The sequence below is a fragment of the Cynara cardunculus genome, assembly GCF_001531365.2.
Source record: "Cynara cardunculus var. scolymus isolate 2C chromosome LG 11, CcrdV1, whole genome shotgun sequence".
Lineage (NCBI taxonomy): Eukaryota > Viridiplantae > Streptophyta > Magnoliopsida > Asterales > Asteraceae > Cynara > Cynara cardunculus.
This window is the reverse complement of record NC_037538.1, coordinates 11,114,389-11,131,992: the sequence shown is the minus strand read 5'-3', so window position 1 is coordinate 11,131,992 and position 17,604 is coordinate 11,114,389. Positions and strand designations below refer to the sequence as shown.

Below are 17,604 nucleotides of genomic sequence, written 5' to 3'. Positions count from 1 at the left end.
AATTTAATTTTAAATTAGGAATTGACTAACATACCCTTTTAATTTGATTTTAATTGTATAATTAATATGTTAAAATGATTGGTTGAGATTGGTTCTCACAGTTACCACAAACAACTCAGTTCTCCCTTGAATAGGCCCCTATATATATATATATATATAAGTTTAAATGCAAACTCAATTTTTACTGTAATGTGAGAACTGATTTCGACCCTCTATTTTATAAAATTATTAATTAAGGTGATTCTAGGTAAAAAAAAACATTTAATTTCAATTCATGCATACCTTTTATGATTTATGATTTTCTTTTTTAATTAAATTTTTTTACCTCATTAGAAGTTAAAAATAAATTATTTTAATAAGTACTAATATTTTAATCAAACAAATTATATCAAAAAACGAAAATTTCATGCTCTTCGACATGACATTTATCTCGATATAATTTTTTTGTTTTGTTTTTAACCGTTTTTTACGTGAAATGGTATATATGTGTTATATTCATTATGAATATTTATGTACGTTCAATTGAGTACAACAGCTTGACACCATAAGTCTGTAATTCGACATGACCTTATTCAACACTTTCTTCAACGTCGTAAGGCACCACGTTATTCATTAACGTAATCCGACACCCATCGAGACCGATCGAGAACCTATCAAGAACGAGTAATAACCTATCGAGACCAATTGAAATCAATCGAGAATGGTCGAGAATCTCATTCATTGACTTGGTATGTGTTTATATGTGCCAAACCATAACCTACCACCTTCATTTTTCATCTTGAACCTATCAATTGATTTAGGGAAATTGACTCAAATGACCATTTCCCACACCTAAATTGATCTCTTAACCATTTTTCTCCCAGTTTTACCCAATTGTCACTACTTTCGTAATATCTAGGTCCACAATATTAGCTAAAAGACAAAAAAAAAAAAAATCAAATTCGACACAAATCTGCAATTGCGACGGTCAAGTCCGCAATTACGACGGTAAACTGGTTGAAGTTGATTTTTTTTGTCTTTTAGCTAATATTGCGGACCTGGATATTGCGGAAGTAGTGACAATGTGATAAACCCGGGAGAGAAATGTTTAGGAGACCAATTTGAGTGTAGGAAATGATCATTTGAGTCAATTTCTCATTGATTTATTATTTGCTTGAGTGTAGAACCATAGACTATCACCCTTTTTTTTATCATAGAAGGATCGGGAATCCATCGAGAGCAATCAATAACACATCGAGATCGATCGACAACCCATTGGGATCAATCGATACCAGTCGAGACTAATCAAGAACTCATCCATTGACTTGGTATATGTTTGTTTGTGTAAAACCATAACCTAACACTTTTAACTTTTATCGAGATGGATCAAGAAATCTATCGAGACAAATCGAAAACTCATCCAGATCAATCAATAACCCAATAAAGGAAAAAGAAAAAGAAAAACTACAAGTACGTAGAGTTAAAAATGTAGTATACTCATGATAAATAATATGTATATGCATATTATGGTGAAAATTATTATTTTATGATAAATATCATACTGATATAAATACTAGAGAGTTATTGTATATACATGATCATACATAAATATTCATGATGAATTTTACAGTGAAAATATATATTCATGACGAATATCATACTGATGTATGAATGTTGAAAAATTGTTATATACACGTGAACATATATAAATATTCATGATGAATATTATGTATAAAGACGGTGTCTGAGCCACTACATCAAAGGCTTTTTCATAAATATATTGATAAAATAGCTTATTGATGTATGCATATTAAAGAGTTATTGTATATGCGTGAACATATATATATATATATATATATATATATATATATATATATATATATTCATGATGAGTGTTATAAAAAACGTATATTAATGATGAATGTTATAATAAAGACGTATATTGATGATGAATGTCATAGTGATGTATGAATACAGAAGATTTGTTGAATACACGTGAAAATACATAACTATTCATGATGAATGCTATAGTAAGTTGTATATTCATGATGAATGCTATAGTAAGTTGCATGTTCATGATGAATATCATATTAATGTATGAATATCAGAGAGTTTGTTGTAAACATATGAACGTGTATAGATATTCAAAATGAACATTACATGTATATACTATTTGACGTAAAAAAACATTAAAAATATAAAAAAAAACTATTTCAAAGAGAATGAAATACTCGATTTTTTTTATATAATTTATTTGATTAAAATATTAATTATATATAAGATAATTTAGTTTAAAAATTAAGAGGGTAAAAGTTTTTTAATTAAAAAAGAAAATCTTAACTTCTACTTTTGTCTCTAATCACTTCTTAATTAACTTTTTCATATTTTAACCATCGATTAGTTTTCTAAATTTTGATCAATAACCAAAATTTGTCCTCATATTCACAATAAAAAATGAATTTTCATTTAAATTCACCCCTCTATAAAAAGAGACTTCAACCATGTTGCATTCTCATTATACAATCATTAATTTTTCCAGATAAGCAGCAACAAATCCTTATTTTTAACTTTGATATGTATTATTGTTACAATTTTTTGGAAGTATGTAACTACTTTTACACTAGAAAAAGGATTTAAGATATGCGCCAAGCACATTGAATGGACCTCTTAATCATTGATAAGGTTGCCAACATGGCTTATGAGGTGTGTATATCTTGTATAACTAAAAATTAATATATATATATATATATATATATATATATATATATATATATATATGGAATAGTTCAAACGAGAACACCAACATTTTACGAGAATCCATGAACATTTTTTTACAATAGACAATCACATGTGATACTATTATTATATCACATATGATACACATGTGATACTAAATTAGATATGCGAGCGATTTTCGACACGATCTTGGTTGCGGAACAATTCGCCCTTACACCACTAAGTCCCCTCACATGTATTATCCCATGTGATAAGGGGGTTATTGGTATGATATTATAATTCATCAAGACTATCACATGTGATGCTAAATCATAGACGCAGACAACCTTTAGGACGACCTAAGTCGTAGATTACGTCTTCCGTAACCACCAGATCCCCTCACGCGTATTATCACATGTGATAAAGGTGTTCTCGTAAAATAGATGTGTTCTTGTTTGAACCTCCATCTACATATATATATATACATATATATATATATACACATATATATACATACATATATATATATATACATACATATATATATATACATATATATATACATACATATATATATACATACATATATATATATATATACATATATATATATATATATAAGGTTGAGTTCACATGAGACAAAGTTGTTTTCATGAGACACGTGAGACGCAATTTTTACACTTGAAAATTCACAACAAAATGTTGTGAAAGTAAAAAAAAAACCGAATCTTCACAGTAAAAACATTGTGAAGGTTACTTTCACCGTGTTTTGCTGTGAATTTTAAAGTATAAAAATCGTGTCTTTTGTGTCTCACGAAAACAATTTTATCTCACATGATTCCAAGTTTATATATATATATATATATATATATATATATATTAGTTAGTTTGTGATAATTGTAAGATTCAATCTCAACTACAAATCAATGATTAAATTAGAAAACTAATAATTTTGGTAATTTTTTACTTAAAAATTTAATTAAAGGATATTTTAGGTAATTTATAAATCTTATATATTCTCTCTTCTCTCTCCTTTCTTCGTCGAACTTTATTCCGGCAAAGACATGATGCACACTGTGATACGTTTCGTAAAACAACGAAAAAACACAGTGTGATACACTTAATAAAACAACATTACCTGATATATTGTGTTACACCTCGTAATACAACAACAATATATTGTGATACATTTCGTATAACGACAAAAATACATTGTGATACACACTATGATACCAGATATGGTTGATGAATACAACTATGATATCACTGTATTACACTCGACGTTACATCTCCAAAGAGATATAGGTTACATCCAAAAACCTTACATATTCTGCGTTACATCTCCGATGATATCTGGGTTACATCTCCGACAAAGATCTAGGTTACGTCCCCGATCTAAAATGAGACATGAACAAAAACCAGAAACCGAAATCGATCTAGGTTTGCAGAAACCAAATCTATTGAAATATGAAAAACCAAAACCGATTTGGATTGTTCAACAGGGGGGAGTCGGACTTGTGAAGGTGAGAGTTGAGGAGATGATGGCCGATGGTTGGAGATGGATAGAGAATAAGAAGCAACGGTGGTCGGAGATGGACATAGAAGGAGGCGTCGTACGGTGTTGAGTCAAGGGATCGGTTTAAAGTGTCGCACCGGAGAGGAAACACGTTTTGGCCGGTGATGGGGAAAGAAGGTCACAGGTGGTGATCTCGTCCATTTTAATATATATATATATATATATATACACACACACACACACACACACCCCTATTTCAAAATTAGAATATTAAACTAATTAAAGTAAATCGAATACTCAACACAATTTACTAATTTATCCTTCTACTTATTTTAAGAAATCATAATAATTATCCTGAATGATTGGTTCATGTTGGATTTCACGATTACCACAAACTAAACAATTATCATTTGATTAGACTCATATATTGTATTCATATCATCGTATAGTAGGTTTAAAGTGAAATTATTATCTTAAATATAGGAATGATATGACTCTCAATTAGATTTTTTATTCTTAGTCGTTCAAAAGGTTATCAAAATAGCTTATAAAATGTATTATTGTTATAAATACGATAACTATGGCAACCATAGAATATGTTAATTGTATTCATATTATGGTATAATGGATTATTCATTTAATTTTAAAACCAAATAAGCTTAAGAATCATATTACTTGGTAAAATGAGATATCATAACAAATACCGATCACGACATATTTGAAAGTAAATACATTCACATTTATACATGTCATGATACCATATCAAACGTAGACTTGGCATATGTAGTTTAATCATTCTAACCTTTTTTATTTAAAATTCCGCAATAGTAATAACAAAAATGTTTTTTTTAAATCAATACAAGCGTACGCTCATATTAAAAAATAAGTCACAAATTTACATCACCTTTCAAACGTGTCAGTTTTAAGTTTTTACATACGTATTACAAATCAGAATGAATCTGACACATATAATAATGTCGAATAAATCAATTAGAATAATACGGATTTAATACTTAAAATACATTTTTCATTGGTTGTTTGAATGTTAGATTTTAAAGTAATAATAATAATTTGTTAGAATCAGTTAATCATATAACTAGATTCAGATTTTCATCATTTTACGATTATTTTTAGTAACCAAATTTCTTACACCCAATTTAATTTATGTAAATTTAATTATTTTTCTTTCAAAAATCATGATTAATGGGACGTTTACTTTAACACTCACTGTCGGTAAAAGACAACACATTAACTTATTTTATTGGATAAGATTGTATGCAATAATATACCATATAAATACTTATCGGGTAAGAATTGTTACATTCACTTATTGAGTAAGTCTCTCCATCCTTATCGTCGCTTTTATATTTACCGCATAAGCCTTCAACAAATACTGGATAGCTGCATGATAATTTATAAAAAAAGAAAAGATTAGGAAAATAAAAATAATAAAATCATTTTAGATCTAAATCTACAGTATTATTCTAGGTTTTAATTGGATATTCATAATTGGTGTCGGTTGACTTTGAAGATAGAGGAGGCTAAACTAAACACGCCACTCTCGCAAGGGTTGGTGATATTTGAAAGGGATAAAATGGTAAAAGAACATAGCAGAACAAGGGGCAAAGCCGTCAACAAACTATAAGGAAATTGGTGGTGATGCATCTGTATATATACACACACAGTAGGGTGTGAATATACACACAGTCACACACAATCGAAGCAAGGGATCGCGTAATAGAGTGGCATATGGGAGAAGAAATGTGTGGAATATAAGCGTTGGAAGAAGATTGATATACACACATACAGATGATGTATGTGTTTAGTGAGAGAAAGTTGTAGAGAGAGAGAGAGAGAGAAAGTTTCAGTCATTAGTCGCCGCCATTTTTGTTACGGCGGAGGAGAAGTTTTGGTTTTGATTCGTCGGACCTTGTGGAAGGATCGGTTAATGTGAATCGTTCGATCTGTATTTTGATTTTTTTCACCAGGTATTTGAAACCCTAGTTTGCGCGTGTGTGTGTTTTGATATATCTCTTTGTTTGTATGTGATTTGTTTTGTTGAGATTCGAAAGATATTGGATGGTTCGATGCTTTGCTAGATCGGTTCGATTGATAGCTTAATGAAACGGAACTTGTTGCTTCGGAAATCTGACTATAGTCTCATTTGAAGTGTTGAAACGAGTGATGGATTTTGATGGTTTTCGCGATTGGAAGTGTTTTGTTTTGTTTGAAGAAATATCTACGTTTGGGGTTTTCTCTCTTTACCGGTGTATCTCGGAGTTCACTGGCGGCATTCTTCATAATTTTTATGGTGATTTTCTCTCTCCGTCACTCCGTAGATGAGTTCACGGCGTTGGGGACTTACCGGGCTCGCGTGCTGGATCTCGATTTACATGCTCATCGAACTCATTTTTGAAATCACTTGTACTTGTTCGTCTGGGGTATAAGAATCAATCTGCTATTTCATGTTTAGGTCGATTTGGTGGATCTGTGGTTTGTTGCTGTGAGCTTGTCTTGCCGAAGCTAATCTCGTTTTTATTCTACTTAGGTTTAGTACATTGAGGGATCTAATCTCCTTAGATGTTCATCATCGAGACGTTTTGCCCCAAGTGGCAACAGGTACTGGTCAATAAGGGCGTGCAGTGCCTTCACCACAGATATATATTTTGTTCTTTAGAATTTCATAGATCTCCTTAGGTTGAATGGAAAGAGATTTTTTGCTACAAAATATTGGAATCAATGGCTTCAATTTGAATCAATCTGAGGCTGTTTGAGACAAAAGGCATGGAAAATGCTCTCACTACTCCTAAAATCTCCATCATACACAGAATGTTCCTGCCTTTGTGGAGATTAGGGAAGTCCTAGCACATGGATCAAAATCTTCTCCGTTGAAGGCAATTTTGAACTTCGCCTATCATGTTATGCTATGGCTTACTTGTTTCATATGATTGTGATGGAAGGCTGTTTATTCGTGACGTTGTAAGGCCTCTAAGCTTTACAGGGAAAATTTGCAGCATCTCAAATAGAGTGTTGGCTTCGAGCTCCTATATGCTTTAGATCATGTGTGATGTGCTGTCTTGCTCCGAATACCCTATCTTTGATTTACAATGCCGTCTGTTATTTTATAGATGTTGGATTGATCAATTGTATTAAGACCTGAACATAAATGTTTTCACTAACGAAATTTTGGGATCATTCTGAAGTCTGGATTTATGAATTTGGGAGTTTTTGTCTGCTTTTACATTTTTGACCTGAAGTATTGAATATCTATCCCCTTTTGTATGAATTGCTCTGTGGTTCGATTAATCATGTATGTTTTGATGCTTTACAGGTTGTGAATTCAGAGTACCTTGGGTTTTCAAAGCGTTTATAAATTCAACTCTATCTTCAAAGGCAAACAATGAGGGGCCACATCTAATGGTTGGAGTTGAAATCACTCGAAATATCCTGTTTATGAAATTTTTGATGTTATAGGGAGTTTTGATGGAGGTTATTGTTTCTGGACTTGCAGATTCATCTGTGTACCTGTACTGGGGATTCAGCCTCTACTATTAGTTCAAGCAAAAGACGTGGTGGAACTGTGTCCTGTAAGAACTGTGGTGGAAGGCCTGCAATTGATGGAAAAAGTCCTTCCAGTTGTCTGCTTAGCACTGTTTTGGAACTTACTAGTCTAATCAATTCAGACTTCACTTGGACAAAAGTTTCAAAGGGTTGTAGGAGTGCATCAAGGAGACCTCGGAGGTCAAATACAATTAATATAGCCTGTGGAGGACTGCTAGCTAAGGATTCAACCGGCTTAGAAATGCCTGTTTCTGAATCAGAAAAGGTGATATTCACTTAATTCCGTGCTCAACAACTTCTGCTGTTTAAGTAAATAAATATGCTTTTAGCAGAAACTTCTTATCTAAACACAATTTTGCCAATGTGTTAATTTCTGAACTTGCAGTTGGGAGTCTCTGTTCTTGGGTGTCACTTCAGTGAGAAGGCTGAACACATACCGATCAAGAAAAGGAGATTCATATTCAGGGCATCATCTCCGCCTAGTAACATCCCTAATCCATCCTTGGAGAGCGCCGAAAGGCATGCAACAAGTCCCAAAGCTTCTAGCCATGGGCTTCAATTAAATCCAAACACAACTTGTGTGCCTGCTGAATCTGAAGCAGTTACTGGAATTTCTCAAAGAGGGAGTAATGATGATAAACTGGATGAAAAGGAGTTGGTGAAGGCCAGTAAAGAAGCTGGTGAGGATGATGACTTCTCTGGCATATCTATCCTTGCTGCTGCAGCATGCAGTAATAGTTTGGGAGCTGAAGCTGATCGGTGTGAAGGCTCAGGAATGGTCTCATCTGTGACGAAGAGTCCTGAAGTTCTGAACAGGGTTGAACTTCAAGAAAACAATGTTAAGTCTGCTGATATCTGTAAGGAAGAATCGGATTCACATACATCAACAACTCCCTCTAAAGGTGTTTTGTCATCCACGAAGGACTATTCCCCAGCAGATAAGCTCACATTGGATAACTCCTCTCCAGATGAATCCACTTTGGATAACTCCTTTTCACAGGCTCCTTCGGAATCGGTTTTTAGCAAGTCAAATGAGGAAGCAAGCATAACCCAGAAGTCTTCTGCCCGAGATGTCAGATTGAACTGGGACTTAAACACTGTAATGGATGCATGGGAAGAACCATTTGTAGGTGAGCATGGAATATCTGCATCTGATGCTGCACATGACAATATCACATTTGTGGAAGAGAAAAACAATAATTGCATTGAAGACATCTCTGGAGATTGTGAGCTTGGAAGTGGAAGGGAATGTGGAACTACATTGAAAACCACCAGCAATCTAATTTTACCTGTTGAATTGAAAAGTTTGGCTCACGAAAATGAGGAGTTAAAGCTGGGAAACCATAAACCAGATGGTTATGCTGAAATCACTGAACCATTATCTCATGAATTTGATAGTGCTCAAGATAATGTGGTCAAGGAACCAGAGTCCTTGCACAGTAAGCAAATAAATAGTGGTGATGATTCCATTCCTGTTACTAGGACCCTAACCTTGGAGAATCCAACACATGGTATTTTTTCGAAGTGGGTGAATCTCGGTGGCCAGCGACCTGGTGGTTTAGGCTGCACTGAGGCTGTCGACACAGAGTTGTCGATGGACTGTTCTGTACCACCTGGTTTTGATCATTTGCGTGCATCCAAAGAAAATGTTGGCTTTTCATCTGCAATTGTTGGTGTTGGAAATAACTCAAACCTTCCCACTTCTATGACACAAACAATCATGACTGTTACCTCAAGATCTGAGTATGATAAAGATGACTTATCACTTACGCCTGCAGCCTCTCTGGACAATGGAGCCGATCAGAGTGGGGTTACTTCTAATAAAGTTGATGATGAAGCCAAGATGAAAATGGAGTTAACCAGCAATGTGGTTGCTATGGAGGATTTGGTCAGCAAGGGGACTGATCTTTCCAAAGAAGCTGATAAAGGAGGTTCCAAGGTGGTGTTGCAGACAACCTTTGATGAAATTCTTGTGGCACACTCGTCAGTAGTAGCTGAGGACCAATCTGCTGATATTTCTCCTCTGCATGAGGCTGAAGTGCCCATGGAAACTGGTTTTGGTTATGATAATTCTCAGAGTGACAATAGAGCTGGAAGTGGGATTGATAAACTAGAAGAGCTCTCGGTTGGATATGATTCTCAATATGAAGACGGTGAACTGAGGGAATCAAGTATAAATGCTTGGAAGGGATACGAGGGAAATGGGAATGTGGGAGAAAATGAATATGACATGGACAACATGGGAGATGGTTATAATCTTGGTATTGTCGATGCCCAAGAAACTAGTTCTCAATGTGGAGAAGAAGGTTCTTCAAGAATAAAATTCACTGATGTCGGATCTGGGAGAGAAGCAGATTTAATATCCAATGTACTATTGCCAGAGAAACTGCAGAGCAGCGATGAAGTATCTGGTTCAGGACCAAATGAGATGATCAGTGGTCAAGAGAACAGTGAAAGACAGGATGTTGTGCAGCATCCAAGCCAATCATATGAGTGGAAGATGAACGTTTCTGGATGGGATTTATTGCCTGAAAACCAAAGAATCTCTTCAAATAATTTCACTAAAACCAGAAACTTTAGCAGTCGAAAGTTTTCCTACAGGGAGCAGAAAGATGGGTTTGAAACAGAGGACCTGGAAACAAAGGCCGAAGGATCAAGATTCTATAGGAAAGAACCACTAACGCGTATTGGAGGACCATCTACACGAGACATGTTTCTTAATAGGGGTGGATTTCGGATGCAAGGATGCAGGTACTACATACTACAAGTTACCATTATGAAAACTCCAATCTGAAAGCTTGAATACTGGATTGAAGTAAAACAAAACATATTACTGTATTTTGTTCATCGATCGACGTCCATTTTTACTAATGATTTGTGTATTTACAGTTCCAAGGCTGCTGATGGCTTAACCTCCAGACCAGAAAGGGAATCAGGTGCATTAAGATCCTTTGGACGTGGACGATACTCCCCACGTAGTCGTGCTAGTGGTCGAGGAGGTGGTATGTGGAATCGTTCCCCGGAAAGGGGCAGGGATCTAAAGCGTCTACCTTCACCATCTTTCCAGCGTCCACCGTTTCTTCATTCTGTGCTAGAAGATGCAGGATCTGTGGATAATATGACAAGCGAGGGCCATTTGGATCCAAGTGATGCTGGCAGACCTAATACTTCTTCATATGTTACTCGCCGACCCTTCAGAAGCAGGTCTCCTATGAATAGGGAAGAAAACGATTTTCGTGCACGTTTGGGATTGAGACCAACTGGAGACACTAGTCATGATAGGTTTGTGAATATGGGCAGGGGAAGGGGAAGGGGTAGAACTGTGAGATATGGTTCGAGACTTGATGATGCGGGACCCAGAGGCCGATATCTTGGACCTGCAAATGAGGAGTGTGATGAGTTTCTGACAGAATATTCACATCCTTACCCAAGGAGGCGCCGGTGCTTTTCACCCATAGAGAGAAGAGCGAATCATTCTTATGATTCAAGATCACCTTCAAGACCTCGGACTCGCTCTCCATTTGCGAATACTGGTTTTAGACCCCGCAGTCGATCTCCTAATTTCAGACCCGATGCTAGAATGCGAAGGCCTAGATCTCCCAATTATAGGCGTGGTTTTGAAGCAGATCATGCTAATGAATATAATCCAGGACCTCGAAACAGTAATTCATCACCACCCAGTTCCAGATGGGTAAACTACAAGGAGCGGCCTGCTATTTTTGACAGGAGATCACCTCCACCTGGGAGGACCAACGCACCACAGGGAGAAAGGTTCAGTTTTTACGACTCTTCTAGAAAACCCAAGCAGAACGAGTACTACAGATCCGGACATCCTGGAAGATTTTCCGACCTAAATGAAGGTGGGAGAGGCAGGCCCAGGTATAATGTGGGTAACGATGTTGATCGACCTAATAATGGGTATAGACGTGGGGGGTTTGTTAGGCGCTACAACATGGAAGGGGGGCCTGCAAAGAGATTCCAGTACGAGGATGAAGATGGTTTCGGTCGGGGGTTTGATGCCCGCGATAAGCACGCCTTGGAACTACATGCACGAGGGAATCCTAAACCCTGCAGTAATGGAACGGATAGCAGGTTTCGTGACTTTCCAAGACGGCCGAGGGAAGATAGAGAGATGATGGGTGGCGACTTTAAAAGGCAGTCTAGAGAAGGGAAAGATCCATCTTCCATGAACGAACGAGAGCCAAAAGAAGAAAACGAACACATAGTGGACGAGTTTCAAAGAAGGCCGAGAGAAGTGATGAAAGACCAATCTACTACTAACCCTGATTCAATGCCTAATGAAGTGGTGAAGGAAGGTGATAAACCAACGTTGGGCTCTAACTAAAACCATGACATGATCATACGGTTCGTGCTCGTTTGCCCTTGCTATATATAGGGAAAAAGGATTACACATGCATTCCTGTGGCACTGAACCTTTTGAATTTTTCTTTCTTTTCTTTTTTTCAGCTCGAAACTCATCTGAATCTTGCAGTTCTCTGGTTCTGGCTGGCTTGGGTTTAATTTGCCTTCAGATTAGTGTAGTGTTGGTTCTGCATTCACAATTTTTTTTAGTTTCGCTTTTTTTTTTTTTTTGAATAGATGTCTCCTGGACAGAATTGGGGTATTATAGCCTCCCTGGAGGCTGTTAGTTTACCTTGAAAAATCAAATCATAATTTAAATTTTCTTTCATCCTAGTCTTGGTTCTTTTTGCACCATATATCGTCTTCTCATGTTTTGAGAATGCTTGCTTGTATTCAAGAAAGAAACAGGTAGCAATCATATAATCAAATTATCCAGTTCAGAATCTACAGAGCAGACGCAAAAGAATCATATGTTTGCCGATGACAAGGTACTTACTTTTAGTCATGGATTCACAATGCACAAAACCATTCTAACTATTTTTTTTACTAGCATTTGGTTCATAAGATACAAAATCACCCAGTTTGTTCAATCCATCACCTAAAAATCTTTAGTCTTCAGCTGAATCTTCCATTACTTTCATCATCAAAATGGGTGAAGAAAGATGGTCCAGCGGTTAAGCTTTCGTAGTTTAGTTCACCTGGCTTTGCTGTTTTTTGCCTTGAAACCACGAAAAGGAACACTTTGTTAGCATACATGGGGAAGTTTAGAACAAGGGGAATGTATGTATGTGATGGAACGAAAGGATAGTTACTACACCATTCTTGATCAACAAGCATTTCTTGAGTCAAACCAAAGTCCATCATTTGTTGTTTGGTGTGATGCACTAACAAACTGTATCTTCCACCTTGGCCTGTTTGCATGACGATCATATTTCCATTGGGCATGTTGTTGAGCCTCTCAAACTGCTCAACTGTCCATTTATACCATCTCATTAAGAACACTCTCAATGTCAAACCATGTGAAACTATGACCAAGTTCATGTTAGGGCTTTGCTCCCCTGGTGGCTGAAACCTTCCAATGTCGATATCCGTTCTCAGCGTCTCCCGAAACCCTGCGCTATATTTGATCATTCTTCTTAACAATATTTTCCAGGTTTCATTTTGAATGATTTAAGAATGGTCGGAAATATTTTTAATGGATTTATATGGCATTACACTTGTAAGAGCATCTCCAACCAGCAAAAGTTTGCGGTGTTTTATTTTTGGTACGAGTAAATCTGGTTTTAGTGTGTATGGGTCCACATTTTAGTGTTCTTTTAGTTGTGTGGGTTCACATTGAACGTATTGTTAGACCAAAGTACTTTATGTTGTATGAATGAAACATGTCAAAACAAACCAGGACTAACCTGTGATTCGATCATAGACATCTGCTGCGGATTCTCCATTTGGAAAACGGTAGAAAAACCGACCGTATTGAACTCGAACTGCTTTCTGAATCTTCATCTGTTCTTGATCTTGGAAGTTACCTTGTATTTGTGAAAGACGATAACAACAAACACAATTGGTCAATACTGTAAAATATGGAGGAAAAGCACCCATTTTACAACACACACCTTGAACTTGTGTGATTCATCGTCTTGTAAATGTGCAAGAGCTAAATTCATTTGCTTTCAAAACATGAAAATGCTTTTTCTACATACCGATACAAGTACCTTAGTTTGTTAGCAGAGGAGTCGAAGGTAAAAGATCAACAAGCGGTTGGAGTAGGGCGAATTAGTTGCTTGCTCTAAAACATAATGCATGTGGGGCAATTTTAGTAGGGGTAGAATTCAACATTAACGTGCAAGGGAAGGGTACCCCAAAAGTATTTAGGCTCTATGATCCAAACGGAAGGAGATGTGATGTGTCGCACAACAGAAGTCAACGAGTGTAATGTGAACAAATTTTATAGGATAACAATCAGACTAGTGATGATGAATTGGAGTGCTGAGTGACAAAAAACCCTATGAGAGCAAGTGATGAAATTGCTTAGATGGATTTGTGGCTCAACCATATTATAACGGATAAATCGAGAGAGGGAGACTAGTGATCTGGACACATTTGCAGGAGATTGATGGCGGCATAGTTGAGGAGGGTAGAGAGTTCGACGATTGAGTGGGCGAAAAAGAGGATGTGGGATAAAGACAGCCTTCTTAAATATTTATGATGATATGAACTCTTTAAAGACAATGGAGTAGCGTCAAGTGAAGAACCTAGATTTAGGCCTGTTTGTTTTTTAAAAATTACCTCTTAATACCTCTAAAGTCTGATTCATTCAGACGTTTGAGTATTAAGAGCGTTTGTTTATTTTTAAAATAAGAGCTTAAAAGCTCTAGATGTCCTTAGAATATTTAAGGAGTAAATGTATCATTTAATACCTCTTAATCCTAATCCGCCTTCTATCACATGGTTCATATTTTGGGGGCTGGAAGAAAATTGTTAGCAAAAAATATTCATCTTTTATACTTTTATAAAAAAAATTATTTATTTTTTATATTTTTACATTAGTTTGACCGATTCAGATTTCACATTTCACACATAAAAACAAACAATCTTACTAATTCAGATTTCAAGATCACCTCTTATAAATCATAAGTAAAATCAAACTTCAATACCTCTTAAAAAACAAAAGTCGTTGATATATTTATGTATCGTTTTATCCACAGTTTTGCATAAGTTAGGTTCTTTTATGAAACAATTATTCTATCATATAATATATAGAGAATAAATCTTGAGCATATCTTACACTCATACTTAACTCCCAAATGATATATATCGAGATTGTTTGATTTGATTTATATTGTCTTGATCAAGTAATTAATCAATATATTCGTGGATCTTGATAAAAATAAAATAAAATAAAAAAAGTTAATATTTTAGTAAAGCTAATCCAACGGATGTGAATGTGAGTGAATATACTTGTGTTAGATGCTTGTACAGTACAAACACCAAAGCAGTAGGTTAATTTTTGTGCAAAATTTAAGCATGTGCGAGAGTGACGACAGAATAGACGGATAAGGATTGAAGACACTACCGAAATCCTGCTCTCGCAACCGTGGTTCTTCCCTCACGCCGGCGATTCTCGACCGTTGAAACGCCGTGCCTAAACCACGCAGAGTCTCGATCGTCCTCTGATACGGCGAAACGTAGAAGTAAACCTTCCAATCATCAGCTCCATCCTTCTCAATCATCTCTCGAATCCTCTGTCCACATTGCTCCGCCTCTCGTTTCCCTTTCTCCGTCAATCTAATCCTCGGATCTGCGACTCTGGTGTAGGCTCCTTCGTCGACGTTTCCTTCGCTCTGTCCATGTCGGACGAGAATGATCCGTCTCGGCCGTGGAGGCTTGACGGTGGAGGCGTTGAGTATGAGGTTTTTCTCCGGGAAACCGTTGTCGTCGAAGGCGAGCCTTTGTCGGCGGCCAATTGTGTCTTCGCAGCACTTGATTATGGATGAAGATAGTGTGGCTGTGGCAGACATGGTCTGTAGAAATGGAAGGAGAGAGGTAGGTGTTTATTTGGGCATATTCAAAGAATCATGCAAATTGCATTACTAAGCAATTGAAGTTAAATGAAGCGTAGAATTTCTGGGAGCGGTGGTCAATCATATCATGGATAAGCAAGTTCATTTTAGGAGGTCTTTGAATGCCAACGTGGAGATATCATATGGAGTGATAGGAGACTTGTATTAAAACGAGCAACAAATATTTAGGGTCGTAAACGAATCGAACGTTCAACGAACTGTCCGTAAACCGTTTGACAGAAAGTTTGTTTATTTAATAAATGAACGGACATAAATAATTTTTTTTGTTCGTTTAGTTAAACGAACGAACATGAACAAGAGTCTCGTTCGTTCATTTATATTTGTGCACGTTCGTTCATTTACCGTTCGTTTATATACTAAATTTAATATATAATCTTTTGTTTATTTACTTTGAATTCAATAATATTTATGTATGTTTGTTTAACATGTTAACGAACGAACACGAACACGCCTGATTTCTAAACGAATGAACACGAACACAAAGATTTTTGTTTGTTTACCGTTCGTGTTCGTTCGTTTGTTCGGTTAAGTTAAACGAACGAACATGAACAAGCTTATGTTCGTGTTCGTTTACAGCCCTACAAATATCCATGTAATTCTTTTAACCGTTACTCTCTAACTCAGTTTGTATATGTCACTAATCTCAACAGCTTTAGTGAACAATTAAGAAAGTCTTAGGGGCTGTTTGGCAGTTGCTGAATGACTTGGTGCAGAATGATTAAATGGTCAGAATGATTCAGAGGCTCTCATAATATAGTGCAAAATGAATTATAATTGTTTGATAATTGTTTACAATGAAATTAGGACGTTGAATGGTTAAGGGATGCCCATTATACAAAATTATTCAAAGGGTTTTAGAACCATTAAGAGACAGACTTCTTTTTCCACCAAATAAGGTTCACCTCTTAACGATTCAAAAACTGCCTCTAAATGTAACTATTAAAAGGTAAACAAACAACCCCTTAATAATCTTGTAGGATTTGAATCAATAGAATCATATTCTAGGTAATAGATGATTGGTTAGGGGTAGACTTGGTATGTTACTAGTTTATTTTCTTAATATAATATACCAACCAATTATAATTAGTATGCAAACTCTTATACCATATATCAACCAATAAATATTTGGTACCATCTTTTTTCAGTTGGTGCTGGTTTGTACCAATTTCAAATTACACATATAAAAACTTGCAATTTTATTCAAACTTTGAGTGATATTTTAAGTTTGGGGATAACACATGTCATGTTTAAGGATTTTTAATCGTAGGGAATAAAATTTGCAAATATAAATACTCAAAACAAAAAAGTTAAAAGTCGATATTTGTTACACCCTCATTTCACCATGAGTAATGTCACATCATTCATCTCAAATATGACCTTATGTTGTTGGAGATGACAAGAAGATACAAATGAAATCTCCATAGTCTTAGCTTAAAGTAATTACTACTCTCCAACATGAGCCCGTCTCACACGTACCATCCAAATACATAAACGACCCGAAACTTTTAGTGAACATCAAAGAGCCCGTCTCACACGTGCTATCCAAATACCTTCGATTACATAAACGAGCAGGAAAACTAACTTTAGTTCATTGTGAAACACCAAAAACTTCACGCCGTTTCTCGGTCGTTTTCTCTCAAAACTTTCGATGGTTCTGCACAATGCCAAAGAGGTATTACTCGGGAGGTAAAAACGATCTAAATGGTGTAAAAATGGTGCTCCATCTATGTTTGAACAAGGCCGTACGAAGCCTCCCAAAATGCCACCAAAATGGTGGGAAAACCACCAAGGACGGATTCATAATTTTTTTTAAACGGTGGCACCATTTGACCATAAAAAATATAAGGAAATTTTTTCAAACGGTGTCACCGTTTGACTATAAGAAATAAA

The 17,604-nt window shown here is 35.9% G+C and overlaps 2 protein-coding genes across 7 annotated transcripts; one reads left to right on the top strand and one right to left on the bottom strand.

Annotated features, from left to right (window-relative positions):
- Positions 1-5,858: 5,858 nt before the first annotated feature.
- Positions 5,859-12,461, top strand: LOC112521090 (serine-rich adhesin for platelets-like). 6 transcript variants are annotated; one of them, XM_025129752.1, is made up of 6 exons: positions 5,859-6,198; positions 6,310-6,521; positions 7,542-7,630; positions 7,722-8,036; positions 8,157-10,522; positions 10,661-12,461. In XM_025129752.1, the coding sequence occupies exons 2-6, from the start codon at positions 6,395-6,397 to the stop codon at positions 12,114-12,116; spliced, it is 4,353 nt and encodes a 1,450-aa protein (XP_024985520.1). In that variant the 5' UTR covers positions 5,859-6,198; positions 6,310-6,394; the 3' UTR covers positions 12,117-12,461. The 6 variants fall into 6 exon arrangements, with proteins under 6 accessions (XP_024985520.1, XP_024985518.1, XP_024985521.1 ...); XM_025129750.1 differs by having other exon boundaries at positions 5,859-6,521; positions 10,661-12,136; positions 12,239-12,461; XM_025129753.1 differs by adding an exon at positions 6,759-6,829 and having other exon boundaries at positions 5,859-6,683.
- Positions 12,462-12,525: 64 nt separating this feature from the next.
- On the bottom strand, positions 12,526-15,949 carry LOC112521350 (phosphoglycerate mutase-like protein AT74H). Its single transcript, XM_025130161.1, has 4 exons — positions 15,207-15,949; positions 13,540-13,659; positions 12,951-13,245; positions 12,526-12,851 (listed from the first exon to the last, which is right to left on the bottom strand). Exons 1-4 carry the CDS (start codon positions 15,649-15,651, stop codon positions 12,749-12,751), a joined length of 963 nt encoding a protein of 320 aa, XP_024985929.1. The 5' UTR covers positions 15,652-15,949; the 3' UTR covers positions 12,526-12,748.
- Between the last annotated feature and the right edge of the window lie 1,655 nt (positions 15,950-17,604).